Consider the following 15678-nt stretch of genomic DNA (forward strand, 5'->3'; position numbering starts at 1 on the left):
CGAATGACTTGCAAAAGCATAATGTTAAGCTAAAGAAGCAAGTCACAAGTCACCGTGTAACTTAAAGTTCAAAAGCAGTTAAAATTAAACCATATTTAGATATGTATGTAGAGGTGGTAAATTTATTAAAAGTAGCAAGGAAATGATTAAAATAGAGATTAAGAAAGTGATTGCTTCAGCAGTTGGGAGAAGAAGGCTGTGACAGGAGACACAGCGGGGACCGTCTGGGCTGCAGGTGACGCTCTTGACCTGGGGGATGGGTACAAAAATGTTCACTTTGTAGTGATTCACTAAACTGTCTATGTATGTTATCTGCACGCTACTTAAATATTTTCATTTTTAAAGGTGAACTTTAGAAACAGTTATGAATCTTTCCTTTCACTGATTATTTTTTATATGTGAAGTAAAGCTCTAATTTGTTTTATTTTCTCCAATATCCCTTTTCTCTATACCTTTTTTTTACTAATATATTGCTTTTTTTACCGCTTTGTAATGGTGCTTGAATTGACCACTGTGCACTTTAAGTTCCAGTACCTCTTTCCAGCCTATCTGGTTTTTCTTTCCGTTGATGGGTCTTTCTATCCCACAGTATCACTCACTACTGTGGTCTTCACTATCATTCCTGTTGTTATGCTCTTTCCCTTTCCCATACACATCTTAATGTTTGTGCTGGTTTGAGCACTATGAACGTACAACCCAAACTCCTGTGCTCGTCTTCTTTTGTCCTCATAAATTTCTAGTTGGCTTTCAGTTGTTCCACCCATAGGAACCGTGGGAATGTGTAAACTACTACATCTTTGCTCATCTGAGGTCTCGATCCTCCTCTGCAGTTCCCAGTGTACCTTCTGTCCGAGGGCAGAAGTGGCGGTGGGGTGGGGGGAGAATCACTGTTGTGCTGCGAGGGCCTGGGACTCTGTAATCAACAGTACCAAAGGCAGAAACAAGATGACAAGCCACCCGACGATGGCAGAATCACTCGCTCTCCTCAGAGGGATTTGCTTTGTGTGTGTGTTTTCTCTTTCATTCTTGCGGATGCAGAGAGGATATTGAACAGCAGCTGGGCTCCTTGATCTTGGCAACAGACATCAACAGACAGAATGAATTTTTGACCCAATTGAAAACTCACCTGCAAAATAAAGACTTAAGACTGGAGGATGAACAGGACAGGCACTTTGTGCTACAGGTAAACAATGGCAACAAAGCCGCCCTCTGCGCTGGGCGAAAACACGCAGGGACATGATCGATGATTTTAGCACTTTTGAGGACTTATCTCCTGTGGTATAAGTCAGAGCGGTGACCTACTTTATTAAAAGCTTTGAGACACATGACATTTTAAAGTGGTTTCCAAGCAAGAAAAGTCTGGGTTTGGGGTCAATAAGTTGATAAAATCGCATTTTTCTTTTGTTGGTAACTGCTTCACCACAAAGTAGCCCCACTGGGCAGATGCGTGTGGTAAAATCTAGTGTATTTGTGCCTTGATGTAAAATTGAAACCTGTGCAATTCTAAAAGGCTGTTTCTATGGCACAACAGTATATTATGTTAACTATGGTGCAAGTAAAAACTTAAGAAGCAGTGCCTTCCTTTACCTAAAACCTATTTAATCAAACCCTGCTTTACTTCTTTTTGCTACCTAAACTTAAATTTTCCTCTGAGGCTCAAACATGTTCACCTAGTCTTAGCATTTTTAGGCACCAATAAACAAATAGTTTTAACTGCGTGATTTGAATCATATCAAGCCCAACTCTTTCTGCATCATTACATGGTAAGAAGCCATTTGCGACATGAAAACAAGAGGAGTGGACCCCAGGAGTAGAACTCTGACTTGGTATACAAAGCAGAGCCTTCTTCTTGATCCTCCATTTTCTCTTGTCTTCCTTTTGGCACAAACGACTGAATGGATGGACCCTAGGCTCATCTAAATAGACCAACTTTAACTGGGGGACAGAGCTGCATGGCCAACTGAACTGGGCCGTCTTTTCCTCTCCATGCCTCCATGCCGCCCTCTAGCTGTCCAAAGTGCCACCTGCTTCCCAGGAAATGCTCCCCTCCCAGCTGCAGCCCTGAGTAGCCCTCTTTCTTTCTTCCCAAATCAGTCTTCTCTTCCCTGACCGCCACAAAGATCAACCTGGTGTCTGATTTTAGAGACTTGGGCCAAGTAATGAGTAGCTGAAAGATTTGCCCTAAACACTTCGTTTCAAAAGGAGAGCTTGCTGGCACAAATGAATGCCCAAAAGGCAGAATTTAGAGGGGACTTCTGCCCCTTACCCATTCCAGCATGTATTGGTGCCCCCATTACCCAGGAAATAAAGAAACAACCAAATTAGCAACTTCATATGACCCAGGCTTTCCCAGACCCCAGCACTGTTAGTGATTCTGTGATCCCAGGGAAACCAGGTCAGAACAAAGAGACTGTGCTAATGGGCAGGGCACAGCACAGAAGCCCACGTGGGCAGCAGTCTCCCTGCAGCTAGTGGTAAAGGGCAGAATCTACTTCTCTGGGAATTCAAGCTAACCCTCCTAGGATCAAGATGACAGAGAAAGCAGGCATCCCAGACCCAGATGAGTGTGAGGCAAGCCAAGAGGCCTTGCTTTGGCTCTGCAAACAAAACACTCCTCGATTTGATAGGACCCAGCTCCCTGGCTGGCAGTCACAGCCTGCTTACACACGGAGACACAGGCACGTAAAGGCGAACACACATAATTTAAGCTATGTATGTAGTTGGTCATTTCGGCCACTGTGAGAGTGAGGTCTAGATGATCTCACTTGAGCCTGGCTGGGGTCCCTGCGGCCTCCCTGCCTGTAAGAGGTGGGGCAGCCAAAGGAACCGGGCCATGGCTTTGCTTGGCTGGCCCACCTCAAGTCTCCTCCAGAAAGCTCCGTGTCCTTGGACGGTGGCTCTTCTCTCCTTCTCACTGCTATAAAATGGGAGTTCTGAATGAAGGGTTTGTGCGGCGCTGAAGAAGTGCTGTTTCCTGAAGAGACATGTCAGTGGGGCCCTGTGTGAACACGGGCCTGGTACCAGGAGGCACACTGGTGGGAGGAGGAGGGGAAGTCCCTTGGGCTTGGGGTACATTTGCTGATGAAGATTCACCCTGTGACAGTCTCTCCCTGCCCTGTTACTTTTCAGATTGCCTTGAAGTGTGCTGACATTTGCAATCCTTGCAGAGTCTGGGAGATGAGCAAGCAGTGGAGTGAGAAGGTCTGTGAAGAGTTCTACAGGCAAGGTCAGTTGTGACCCGCAGAGATGCCTGCGCTGCCCCGCCTCCTCTCAGGCATTTATCCTAACAAAACAGGAAATGGCTAATCTATTATGGCACTTGTTCTTTCATCGACTCTTATTGTCCTAACCTTTCTCTTTGATTCTCTTGCAAACCATCCATCCCTTCTTTGGAAATAATTTTAAAACAAATAACATTGACTTATTATGGTAACAGGTAGTAATGAGGTGCAATAAAAGTGAGTGAATATGGGATATATGTATGTGTTTTTTAATGGCTTTCCTCTGTGGATATAAAAACTTGAGGAACAGTTTGATTTTTACCCTGACCTTCATTTTAATGAGCTGACCACAGCCTACAGGCCAAATGCCATTTGTGGTCAATGTTTTCCACTCTGACAGGACTTAACTCCTTTTGTGTTTCTTCCCCTCACTCTCTTAAATAAAGCTAATAATGACATAGAACACAGCCGACCAAGAATTGAGTTCATCCTTTCAAATAGACGAGGGAAAAGTCAAACGGCCCCCAGGTAGGGTGTAATTTTTAAGAGATTAACCTCATTCAGGAAGAAGGCGATGGCTGTGAGCGGGATCTTGACGTTGGGTGGGATATCGGCCTTCAAACACAGCCTTGTTTCTCCAGGCCCGGTGTCAGAGCTCAGGATGTTTGTTCAGGCGCAACTGGGCCCTGATGCTAGCGGCGGGATCAGGTTTGAGAGGCTGAGGACAAATAAAGCCTGAAGTGTCCCACATACCAGCTCTGTGGGGAGGTCAAGTAGCAACAGTGAGCCATTTGAAGAAGCTTCCATCTAAAGATGTGTCGGTGACATTGTAACGGTCCCAAAGGCAGAAGACAAAGCAGAGTGGATTGGGTTCACCTGGGGACAAAAGGCTTTGCTCACCATCTCTTCCGCTCGGAGGAAAAAGCGCTCGCATGGCTCCCACAACTCTGTGGGGCTTCACTTCAACTGGTGTAAGTGGTGACAAATCAGAAGATCAGTTCCAGTTGCCCACGACATAAAATCTCCACTGAGAGGAAAACAGAGGAAAATAGGATGAAATTGGAGTAGAGAGGTTTCAGGCTAGATAAGATAAATACTTTCTTTACTATGTGATACAGAAAATATTGAAAAAGCACAGTGAGAGAAGGGCTAGGTTCTTCATCCTTGGAAATCAAACAAGGCGGAGGGAAAATTCTACTCAGTCCCTCTTGGTTTTGACTCAGTCACGTGCTCCTGTTGGCATTGATTGCAGCTTAACCCTTTCAATCTTATCTTGCACCCTTATTTGGACTGTGAACACTTTGACATTCAGGTCACATGGGCAGGTTATAATGGCCACACAGTTGGTGAATCAAAGTTGCTCACTAAGTGGAGTAAATGGGATCAACCAAGAAAAAGAATTGGTAAGATCTCTTTGCAAAAAAAGGGTTGTTGTCCTAAGAATATATGCATATATAGCATCCTAACATGGAACAACCTGGAACATTTGTAATTCTGATCACTAACGGTGAGTTTCCAGGCCTTGTGCCCTGGCATGTCTCCTGGCAGAGAAAGAAGACTAGAGTGAGCGTGTTGGGTCCTTGTTTATTTTTTTTAAGATTTTATTTATTTTTATTTTTAGAGAGGGAAGGGAGGGAGAAAGAGAGAGAGAGAGAGAAACATCAATGTGGGGTTGCTGGGGGTAATGGCCTGCAACCCAGGCATGTACCCTGATTGGGAATCGAACCTGCAACACTTTGGTTCGTGGTCCGCGCTCAATCCACTGAGCTATGCCAGCCAGGGCGGGTCCTTGTTTTTTAATTGTATTACGGTCTAGTAGAAGTTCAGCCTGTTTAAGAGGAGAAGACCAAACTCTCCAGCCATCCAAACTGCATGTCCTGCATATTGAGTGAATATTTTAAAAATTCTATATGCAGGACTTTTATCATTTTGATTAATCTTATTCTGGCTTTCAGTTTAGAATTTGAGCCTCCACACACTGCTAACAGCCCAGACAAAGTTTCTTTAATGATTTGTGATGTTGAGCAAAGGAAACCCCCTAGAAACAAGGTTGAGGACAAAGGGAGAAAGAAAATGAGATCCCATAATTAGGAAAACAGTGTTAAATTTTGAGGATTAAATGGGGATTAGGATTCTATCCCTCCTCTTGATGGTTTAAGGAAGTAGAATGTCTGTCCTATTGTAACTACAGATTGGTATCTTCTCAGTCAACCAAGATCCCAGAAGTTTTTATTGAACATCTGCTTCCAGCCTTGTCTAATCCTCAGTAAAACTGTGATTGTCCCTATATACCAAGCCCCACTGGGGATGTCACGAATGATACAGAGGAGTATATTTAATCTTTCTTAACCTCAAAATAGCAAGCAGTCAAGTTCCTAGAGGAAAGAAATTATGTAATTTTCCTCTTTTGATTCTCTACATTGATTCACAAGGTATCTAAAATATATAGTGCTCTATAAATTTGTGTTGAATAAATAAATGAATAAATGATCTAACTGGAAGACCCCTGATGGTTGAGGTCAGAAGATCTAGTGCTGAGGAAGCTGGAACCTGAGCTGGGTATTGCAGGGTGAGCAGTATACTCTACTTTCCAGTGAGATAGTCACAAGGCATATGCTAGTGAAATTTAAATTAATTAAAACTACATAAATTTAAAAAATTGGTTCCTCAGTATTTTTAATTATCTTTCAAGAGGCTACTACAGTGACCAGTGCAGACAACATTTCCATCATTGCAGACAATCCCACTGGACAGCACTGGTCTACACAGAGAGGAGTGTAGACAGACAAAGGCACTGAGACGGGACCGTATCCCCGCCTCACAAACCAGTGTGTCCCGAAGAGGGTGAGAGCACGTGTGGACATACACCAGGCAATAGACTGTGGCACTTTCTCATAGAAATTGCGTTTAGGGCAACATACGTAATTGAAGTAGAAGAAAAAAGGAAGGAAGAAAACTAGCTAAGGAGCAAAAACAAAGAATAAGTTATCAAGAAACCAAATTAGATTAGGCAGAGTGAAAGTAAGGAAGAAAAGATATTCCAAGAGAGGAATAAACGGGATTTGATGCCTCGATGTGGAAGGGAAGGAAAGGGAAAAATCAAAGACAATTCCTCTGAAGTGTCCAGATCGATGGAAAAAACACGATTAATAAAAGCATGAAGGTGAGGAGTAGAACTGACTTTAGGGGAATTCATTTTAGTATTAAACAGTGTCATGCCCTGCCCTCAGAAGGCTATTGTCATCTGGCTTCCCTGAAGTCCTCAGGTTAGGCCAGAGTGATTTCCTCACGTCATTCTTGAGAATCGCCGGAGCACAAGATGATGGCATCTTCATGCCATCATGCCAAGGTGATGGCGCCATGGGAGGCGTGGCTGCAGTCTTAGAGAAAATGGTGGAAATGCAGCGTCTCTAAGGTTCTGCATCAGGAGCTAAGTGCAGACACGGGGGAGCCTGACGTTCTAGGTTGGGACCCAGACTCCCCTCTGTACTAACTTCCTTTATGTTCAGCTCAATTTCCTCATCTGTAAAATGGGGATTATAATGAGGCTGTTATGAAGATTTAAATAACTAATAAACTACATAGATAAAAATAATTAAATTAATTACATAAGTAAAATGTTTAGAACAGTGCCTGGCACACAGTAAGCATGATATGTTATATTTTTATCTCCTCTAGTTTAGAGAAATCCATTCACAACTGTAAACCCTACTAATGTCTCTGAGGACCAGATTATCTGCTAAATAACCAGACTGTTTGTCCCAAAGTAATTTTTCACCCTCAGGAAGAATCAATAAAAGTATTTTGGTAAAGTTTTGTTTGGTGCATTTCTCCTTTGGTTTTATAGCTGATATGGGTATTAAAAAATATACACCATTCTGACCTTTATACTTTTTGAAACCTTCAGTTACATCATGTAAAATTCTAAGGAGACAGAATGAAAGATATCAGACCCTTATTTCTGATTAGTTCTGTAGCTGCCGACCGGGATGCTCTTTGGATGAGATCTCCTGGTCCCTCCCTTCATTTCCTACCTGCTTATTATTTCTGGTTGTTCAGGTGAAACCAGACAAGGATCAGGAAGAGTGAAAAGGGGGGAAGAAGCATAAAATCTGTGTTTTTAACCTGTAACTTAAAGCCAGAACTTGCATTTTATGTTAGGAAATTGCCCATTAGTTGTGCCCTTGTTTTTATACAGCATGTTCAAAAGTTTATTTTAGCCCCAGAGCACAGCTATTTACAATGAGCCTATTATAAATGGCCATTGACACTCTGATATTTTAAATTTCACAGAAGCTCCCAGAACAAAGCAGAGCAAGTCAAACCTAAAGGCTTCTAAGGATAACAAGGCAGAGAACAACAATTCCCAGAACAACTTCTTCCAACTACGTGGTTAAAACTATCAACACTCATTTTCATAAGTTCTCGATTATCAACGTGTGTCTTCTTCTTCCTTCGTAGGTGACCTTGAAAAGAAATTTCAACTGGAAGTCAGTCCTCTTTGTAATCAACAGAAAGATTCAATAGCTAGTATACAAATTGGTGAGTTGAATTCAATTTTAATTTTAAAGGAATGTTTTGGCACCTCTGCCAAGAGTCAGAAAGAAAAAGAGACCTACACACAGCTTCTGAAAGACCCAAACTGGAGATTTAGTCAACGCCCCTCTGAATGGCTGAATCTAAATGAGCGCTCTAATCATGACTAATCTAAGTAATTACCAATAGAGGAGTTATGAAAAATAGGGTGAAGGTTTCGTTATAGACTCTTAACTAACCTTTATTAACATTGTCTTTCAGAATTAAATCAAAATCACATAGAATAGAAGCAAGACAATAAGAAACAACTATTTGCTGCTGAAGAGCAGATTAGCTCCCATTCTCTTGAGGACTTAAGGGGTGGGCAGTCAGCAGAATCGGCCTTTAAGACCCTTCCAATTTGGACAACTACGCCTCCTCCCCCAGATTCGATTTCAAGAGCCCAGGCCAGACCCATGCCCTGCCAGCCGTGCTATTCCCTGCGGCCTGGGGTCCATGCTCCTCTGCTCTCCTTCAAAACTTGTCTTCAGTCTCACTCTCTTATGACCGCACACTACAGTGTCAAGTGCACTAGAGGGTGATGTTAATGAATCTAAAACAATTTTTACTTTAATAAGTTGTATAGCAAATCAAACTGGAAATTGTAGGCATTTTAGTGGGGGAAATATTTTTGACGCAGTAAGAATGTCTATCACTCCTTAAACACTCTATCAATTCCATCTACATATAAAGCAGGTCTTTCTTCTCCTTGTTCCCTCCAGTTAAAACCACTCAGAACTTTACTCTTTTACTTACAAGCTATGGTCCTGACATGTACCAGTTTACATTTTTCACCAGTTTCCACAGACCTCAAACAGCTTAATGCATTCAGGGTGTTGCAGACCTCCACAGGGTTCAACATTTAATGTCTCGGCATTGGCAGGGAAAGGGGCACCCGAAAAGATAAGCTTAAAATTAAGAAAACCAGAACTAGTCAAAATGATATGCTTACTGTCACTGAGGGTCAAATCTAATCCACAGTCCCACAAAGTATGACGAAAAAATCCTAAGAAGTAGGGACCAAATTCACCTAGTTACAAAAATTAAAATGGAATCCACAAACTTTTTATAAAATGGGTATGTTGCAATTAGGAGATGATTGGTTGTCTTTTTACTTTTCCAAATCGCCCTTAATATTGTTCTGTTGTTTTTATGCTTAAAGTGAATCCTCTACCTGAAAAAGAGAAAGGGGATTTATGTTTTTAAAAATTGAACCCAGGAAGAATCCAGGGCAGATGAAGCTACAGAACACTGGGAGAGGGGCAGCATTCACTGAAGCGCGGCCTCACCTCGCTGGGTCCAGCCCCTCCTGTCGGCCACTTTAGTTACAGAGGGTCTGCAAGTGTGATAGATATAAAAGGAAGAGACCCTGACCAAAAAAGCCTAATTCCTGGGCGTACTTGATTAAGCTCTGGCTAGAAAGAAATTTGCTGGGCACCTGTTAAAGATATCCTGAGCCACCAAAGAAAAACATTCACATTGTTAAGCACACGACCTGAATTTTCACAACGAACCTGATTTCAGAGATTCTATCCTGTTGTCATGAGAACACACTTATTTTGTCAGATCATATGTCCTGATTTTCAGCTCAGGAAGTGTGGTTACCATAGATACCTACTTTTAAGATGGGATAGGGACTGACTAGGAAAATCTCATGGATGCTGCACCAGCACACCAGTCACAAAGGGGGAAAAAAAATGATTAGAAAACAACCCTCAGCACATAAATCTTTGTCTCTGCTCCACATCTCCCAGCTGTGTGGGGTCAAGCTGGGAGGTGTGGTGCACGGGGCTAGATCAGGCCGAGCAGGAGAAATCCAAACAGATAAACAGAGTGCAATGGGGGCTGCGGGGTTCACTTCCCAGACAAAGATTTTTCCAATGGGTCCTAAGTAATACTGCAACTGCAATTTCCTCTGTCTTGATTCCCCTGGGACTGAAAATGTCCCCTCTCTTTTCCCTGTCCCAGTCCACAGTGGGAATTTCCTGAGTGCCATCTCAGGTGTAGACCGGATTGTCTCATGAAGTAATTCATATTCCCCCGAGTGGAACGGGGACTTCATCTCTCCCCACCCTACCCCAACCCGTTGCTCCTCTCTTTCCCTCAAACTCTATATTTTAAAAAGATGTAAAAGAAATGAATCTCTAATCGGTGAAGTCTACAGGGAGATGAGGAGAAAGAGGCTTTCCTTCAATCCTTGTTTACTCTGAGGCTACCCGTCTCTCCCTTCCCCCATTCCCACCCTTCAGGAGGGTGATGTCCTGGCAAAGCCACTACAGCTTTCGAGTAGCAGAGGGAGGTTCCCAACCTGATCATGCAGATTTGGAACAAAAGCCTTCCTTCATTTGAAAAACTGCTTCACAGTGTCTGTTCAGACTTTAAGATGGCTTTTCCATCTACTCTAAGAGGTCCTTATTTATGACCAGGAGACATGCAGAGGTGTAACTCCAAAGTGACTTCAGAAAGAAAATGAGTTGACTTTTAAGTACTGGATTTTAAAATGTTGGATTTGTAACTTTTTTATATGTAAGGTAACTTGATATTTATATCTTCAACTTTGTAGTTTTGGATACTATCTTTTAGATACCTAATATCTAATCTCGCTTAAGATGAAAGATATTAGAAATTAGATATGGAGATTATGAAGGAGGTAAAGATAATTCAAGAATAGGAAGCAAGAAAATTTAAAAAATGAAATCCTTACTTGCCGACTCCCTGTATAACCTTATCAAATTGCAAGACATAAAGTCGCTGGCTTAACTTTCCCCCTCAGGTTAGGGTCATCTAACATGATCTCATAACATTTAAATTATATTTCACATAAGATGAGATAATGCAGAAAAGAACAGTAACATTCTGCATTGCAGCATCCTCTTCCCATAGCTGTAGCATCCTCAAAGGCCAAGTATCTACTGTCCAAAGAAAAGATAATGAAATCAAGCCTTATAGCTCACATGCCTGCACACACACAGGGTGAGCTGGTGGAAGATTGTAATGCTGAAAAACACTTGCCTCTTCTCTCCACCACTACATTTCAAGGAAATACAATAAAACCTAAATATATCTAAGTTTGTGATAAGCCTAACAATTCAGCCTAGACTGCAAGTTATCTTTGCTTTAATAAATCATGTTTAATATGAAATATACATTAATGGCAAAATATGATTTGAAAGCAAAAAGTCTAAAATAAATTAAGAGAACAGACACGCAAGCATAGAAGTCTAATATCAAATCATCTTACCTCACTGGTAAAGCAAGACTTTTATGCAGGTAAAAATCTGCTTTGAAGATGAAGGAACTTTTATTTGCCTACACTTAGTTGTTTAACATATTTGAAAGTCAGACAAAATTATGAAATGATAATCCTGAAAAAATATTCTATAGGCTAAATGTATGAATATTCTAGGTCTAAATCAATGACGTGCCCCTTCCAGATATGATTTGCCCTTTCCTGCCCTTCCCCACCCATCCTCCTTAGTTCCAGCACAGACATTCTTCTACTCATTTGTTTATAGTCTTTCTCCCTCTGCAAGGGATAATAGCCAATATTCACTGAGTGTTTACCAAATACCAGGAGCTTCCTAAGCATTTCACACGCGTTAAGTCATTTCATTGTCATAACAACCCAGTGGGTTTAGTACCCTTCTTAGTTCATTTTGACAAATGAGAAAACTGAGACACAGAGAAGTCAAGGGTCAAGCCCAAGGTGACACATTTTATGTTCCCCAGCTGAGGGTAAGGACCACATCTTGTTTGCCTTTCCGTGCCTGGGCCAAGGACATAGTGGGCCCCCACCGTGCTTGTGAGAAAGAAAGAAGCACGTTTCACTGCCCTCATGGTGACGCGTTTGGTCTGGCCTGTTTCAGGTTTCATGACCTACATTGTGGAGCCACTCTTCCAGGAATGGGCCCGCTTCACCGGAAACAGCAGCCTGTCTGAGAACATGCTAAGCCATCTTGCATACAACAAAGCCCACTGGAAAATGCTGCTGCTCAAGCAAACCAGAAGCAGTGGTGGTGGCAGTGGCAGAAGCAGCAGCAGCCCGGACCACGCAGACCACGGAGCTGAGAGTGAGGAGCAGACGGTGACTGAAGGCGTCGCCCCGTAGTGCCCACCAGGCCTGTCCCCAGCTCTGTACACTGAGAGAGTGAGAACCGCCTGGAGCAGAGGCCTCCTGAGAGGGCAGAAGCTCCGAGTGGTTCTTGCTCATAAACCCAGCCACTCTCTTGGTTTCATCCTGGGGCTCTTCAGAATGCCACCTTCCTCCTATTTACCTGCCCCCTCTCCTCTCTCCAAGTGTACAGAAGCCATTCTTCACCTCAACATTAGCTGCCGAGATGAACGACTCCATCCAGTAATATGGAAGCTAAATCCAAGGACAGACCTACCCCTCAAGAAGGAGACTGAAGAGAAAGAAAGAGGTGCTTCTGCCATGTCTCCTACGGGCCGTGGGTCACACTGTGACAGGCAGCAGTTCCTAAGTCCAGCGTATTTTAGCATTTGCCATCTGACTGCTGATCTGCATGACAAAAACACCAGCATATTTGGAACTCCAAGGATATTGGTCTTAAGTGAGAGCACAAAAGGGAACGTGAGAGAAAGGACCTTCTATTTTAATAATAATTATTATTATAAAATAATAATAAATCTTTTTAACTTTTATATATTATGCACTAGCCAAGGGATCTAAAACTTGGGACTGTGATTACTCGGTGTACCCAAACTTGAACGGGGGTTCATTGTTTTGTTACTGACTTTACACCACTTTGGGTCAAAGATTTGGCATCTTCTCAATTTAAGAAATCACATTTCCTATCCGATCTGAGGGGAAGGTGCTGTACAGTTCATTCCTTTGCACCATTAACCAATCTATCTGTCTTTTATCAATAACTCAGTTTCAATGACCTTTGTATTCACACATATACACTTTCTGTAAATACCAAGCGCTACTGATTCCCATGCCAAAATACATGAGTATTATGGGATTGCTACCTGTATAAACAATGGCACTGTGAACAGAATCCTGTTAGTTTTAATACAAGAGAATGCATATGTAAATATGGTATAGAGTTTATTAATATACTGTTGTTTGCAGATAAAGGCCTTAACTTTAAACATCTTTCATCTTCTGAAAGCTGCCCAACATAAATCCTCAGAGATGTCTTTCTGAACTGCTTCCCCACGTCCATCTCTATGCTTTCCAGCTAAGGTCCCCAACCAAAACTGAACCAAGTCTTTGAGGGAATACTTTGGGAACTTCACGTGCATTCCACTTGAGACCATAGTGTTTCATCTATGGCACTGAGCGTCGTTTCCTCAGAGTAACGAGACCCTTCAACAAGCCTGAAGTCACTTTTCAACGCAGCGATGTTGCACATTCTGTTTCGACAAGCCAGCTAATAAGCTTGTGTTTATGTGACTCTTGTCATGGACCATGGCAGTGTGTCAACCATAGAAGGTCTCACAAGCCTTCTATGACCCTGTCATCTAACCATCAGGGAACTCCCTGCTCCCCGTCCACACTTCCGTCTGTTACGACTACAGTACCAAAGCACTTTGGTTTTATGGTTGGCGTGCACTTTGGTGTTAATAGTAACTGGATTTTTCTTTTTCTTTAATTTCATGTGAACAACTACCCGCCTGTTTAGCTAAATTTAACATTATTTAAGTAAAGAAAATATTTTCATTTTCTGATGGAATTTACCTTCCTGGCAGGTCATTATGCTTACTCATGACTATAGCTAGCAGAATCGCCTAGGAATTGTGTTGCCATTTGTTTCTGTAGACACCGCCATAAAATCAGTTTGCCACAGCACTCTTCTCCAGCCGGCTTAACTTCGCGCATTGAACCTTCTCTTTAGAAGTTCTAGCATAGCTAATGTTAGATGAAAATTAGCAATGCCCCTTTCTTTTAACCTTCAACAGCGCAGTGGTGGAAGGTGATGGGATGCTCGTTTCTGCCACTGCCTAGCTGTTTCGCAAGCTGATGAAATGACAGCTGACTCACTTCCTAAGTGCAACTTTTTTTTCCTCCTAACATAGAAATGAAATGTTAGAAACTTTGACTGGATTGTAATAAGTTTCTGTAGAGAGAATGAGGCTTGCAGAGCTAAGGATTAAGGGACATTTTGGAACATGGGTTAGAGGTTCATTAAATATGGAGAGATTGTCAGGTGGTACTAAAGAAAGTACGAAAACTTCATGAAATGGATGGATAAGTTGACATTGTTGGTAGGGGTAAGAAGGGAAGTTGTGAAAACTTAACACTAACTTTATTTTTTTTCTATAATAACCATGAACTGTCAAATCACCTTTCATTGCTTTAATACTCTGAAGCTCTCAGCTTGGTAGGGCCCCAGAAGAGAATATGTTGAATGTATTCCTGCTTCCAAACCTCACTCATCTTGGTTTGGAGATGCAGAAAGGGCTTTTGAGTAGTCTATTTTTAATGTACATGAGATCAAATCAAGGAAAGCAAATACTGGGGGCGATATAGTAGAGATAAGAAAGAAAATGCTATTTTAGCTCTACCTTGACTTTAGGAAATAGACTTTGTTTAAATTATATTTATATTATAACTTAAATAAATAATATTGGGGGTGTTTTTAGTAGTTCCAAGTTTATAGTGCAAAAGTGTTTAAGTTACAGTTAGGCCTTAAAGAAGAACTCACAGAGAAAACTACCAAATATTTTATCCAGTGGTTAAGCCTATGAAGCAGCTACTAGTGCAATGAAAACATGACGCAAATGAGACATGATGCATAAACTAGATGTATTTGTGGCCTCTGTTCAACCATCCGGAGACTTTTTGAGTTCCCTATTTCTGGGCAAAGAGAGAGAGAGAGAGAAGGAGGAGGGGAAGGGAGAGAGAGAATGTGAAAATGTTTGTTCTTGCCTACTAGTGGCTCTCTTGCAATATTTTAATAGAAGGAGACCAGTTACTAGTTGAAAAACTCAGCTGGTGGATCATCCATGGACTTTGTCTTCACATTCTTCTTCTCCCAGTCCATGGACCATCAATAGCTGACTTACTGAGTTTAATTCTTTCAGAGCTTGAGAAGAAAGGAATCCAAGGGCTATTTTTAGTAAGCAAGGTAAAGTTAAAATCAAATTGGAGAAAGAGAATATATAACACTGCCAGACCTGATAGGCAAAGCCTGCTTTTCCTTTTAACAGCATCTGTGAGTAGTCAGAAACTACCCATAACTCCCTGCGAGGCCGAGTAGAAGCCCACTCTGTTTCTGCCCGCTTCAGACTTCCTGCGAAAGGACCTGGAGTGCGTCCCGCAACACTGTCTCCATATAGCGCTTCCAACAAGACAGGCTTGTTTTGTCACCTTTTCTCATGTAGAACCGGATCTGCTCCTTGATTTGAAAATTGATTATGAGCTTGTATCTCACTGTGTTTCCTATGCTTTGTTCTTTTAAGAAAACCCTTAAAATTGTGTTGTTTTGTGTACACATGTGAGGTTTGGAAAAAAAAAAAAACACCTTGTGAGTTTCTGCTCAAAATGTGGCCTAAATATCCATTGGCATGTCTAGATAAACAATTAAAATAAAGGCAATTTCTTTAAAATATAATATTGTGAAAATGTCCTGATTCTCACCACATAGCATGTTATCAGCCATCCAGTTGGATTCAACAAGAAGCAGATGAAACTTTATGAAAACAGAGCACAGGTGCAGACAAGAGCCATGTGGCTCCTCCCACCGGGGGCAGCGGGAATGGCCATGTCCCTGACGGCACTGCTTTCCAGTTTGTCCCAAGTTAGGGAAAGGGGGCCACCGTTCAGTTCTACCTTCCCCCAATACTTTTCTAATGCACATTTGTAAAACTCATGTATGAAAGAGAATGAGGTACAATGTTTTAGGCTGTGAAAACA

General features: G+C 42.0%; 1 protein-coding gene across 2 annotated transcripts in view; it reads left to right on the top strand.

Moving 5' to 3' along the window:
- PDE7B (phosphodiesterase 7B) overlaps positions 1-15373 on the top strand; it is a 292124-nt gene extending 276751 nt beyond the window's left edge. For both annotated transcript variants that reach the window (XM_045843704.1, XM_045843703.1), the window contains 4 exons: positions 1039-1183; positions 3130-3226; positions 7683-7763; positions 11663-15373. In XM_045843704.1, the coding sequence (XP_045699660.1) occupies positions 1039-1183; positions 3130-3226; positions 7683-7763; positions 11663-11904 (565 nt within the window). In that variant the 3' untranslated portion in view covers positions 11905-15373. The remainder of the gene's footprint in view (positions 1-1038; positions 1184-3129; positions 3227-7682; positions 7764-11662) is intronic.
- The last annotated feature ends 305 nt before the right edge of the window (positions 15374-15678 follow it).

The sequence above is a fragment of the Phyllostomus hastatus genome, unplaced genomic scaffold (assembly GCF_019186645.2).
Source record: "Phyllostomus hastatus isolate PE091 unplaced genomic scaffold, TTU_PhHast_1.1 phas_contig_40, whole genome shotgun sequence".
Taxonomy (NCBI): Eukaryota; Metazoa; Chordata; class Mammalia; order Chiroptera; family Phyllostomidae; genus Phyllostomus; species Phyllostomus hastatus.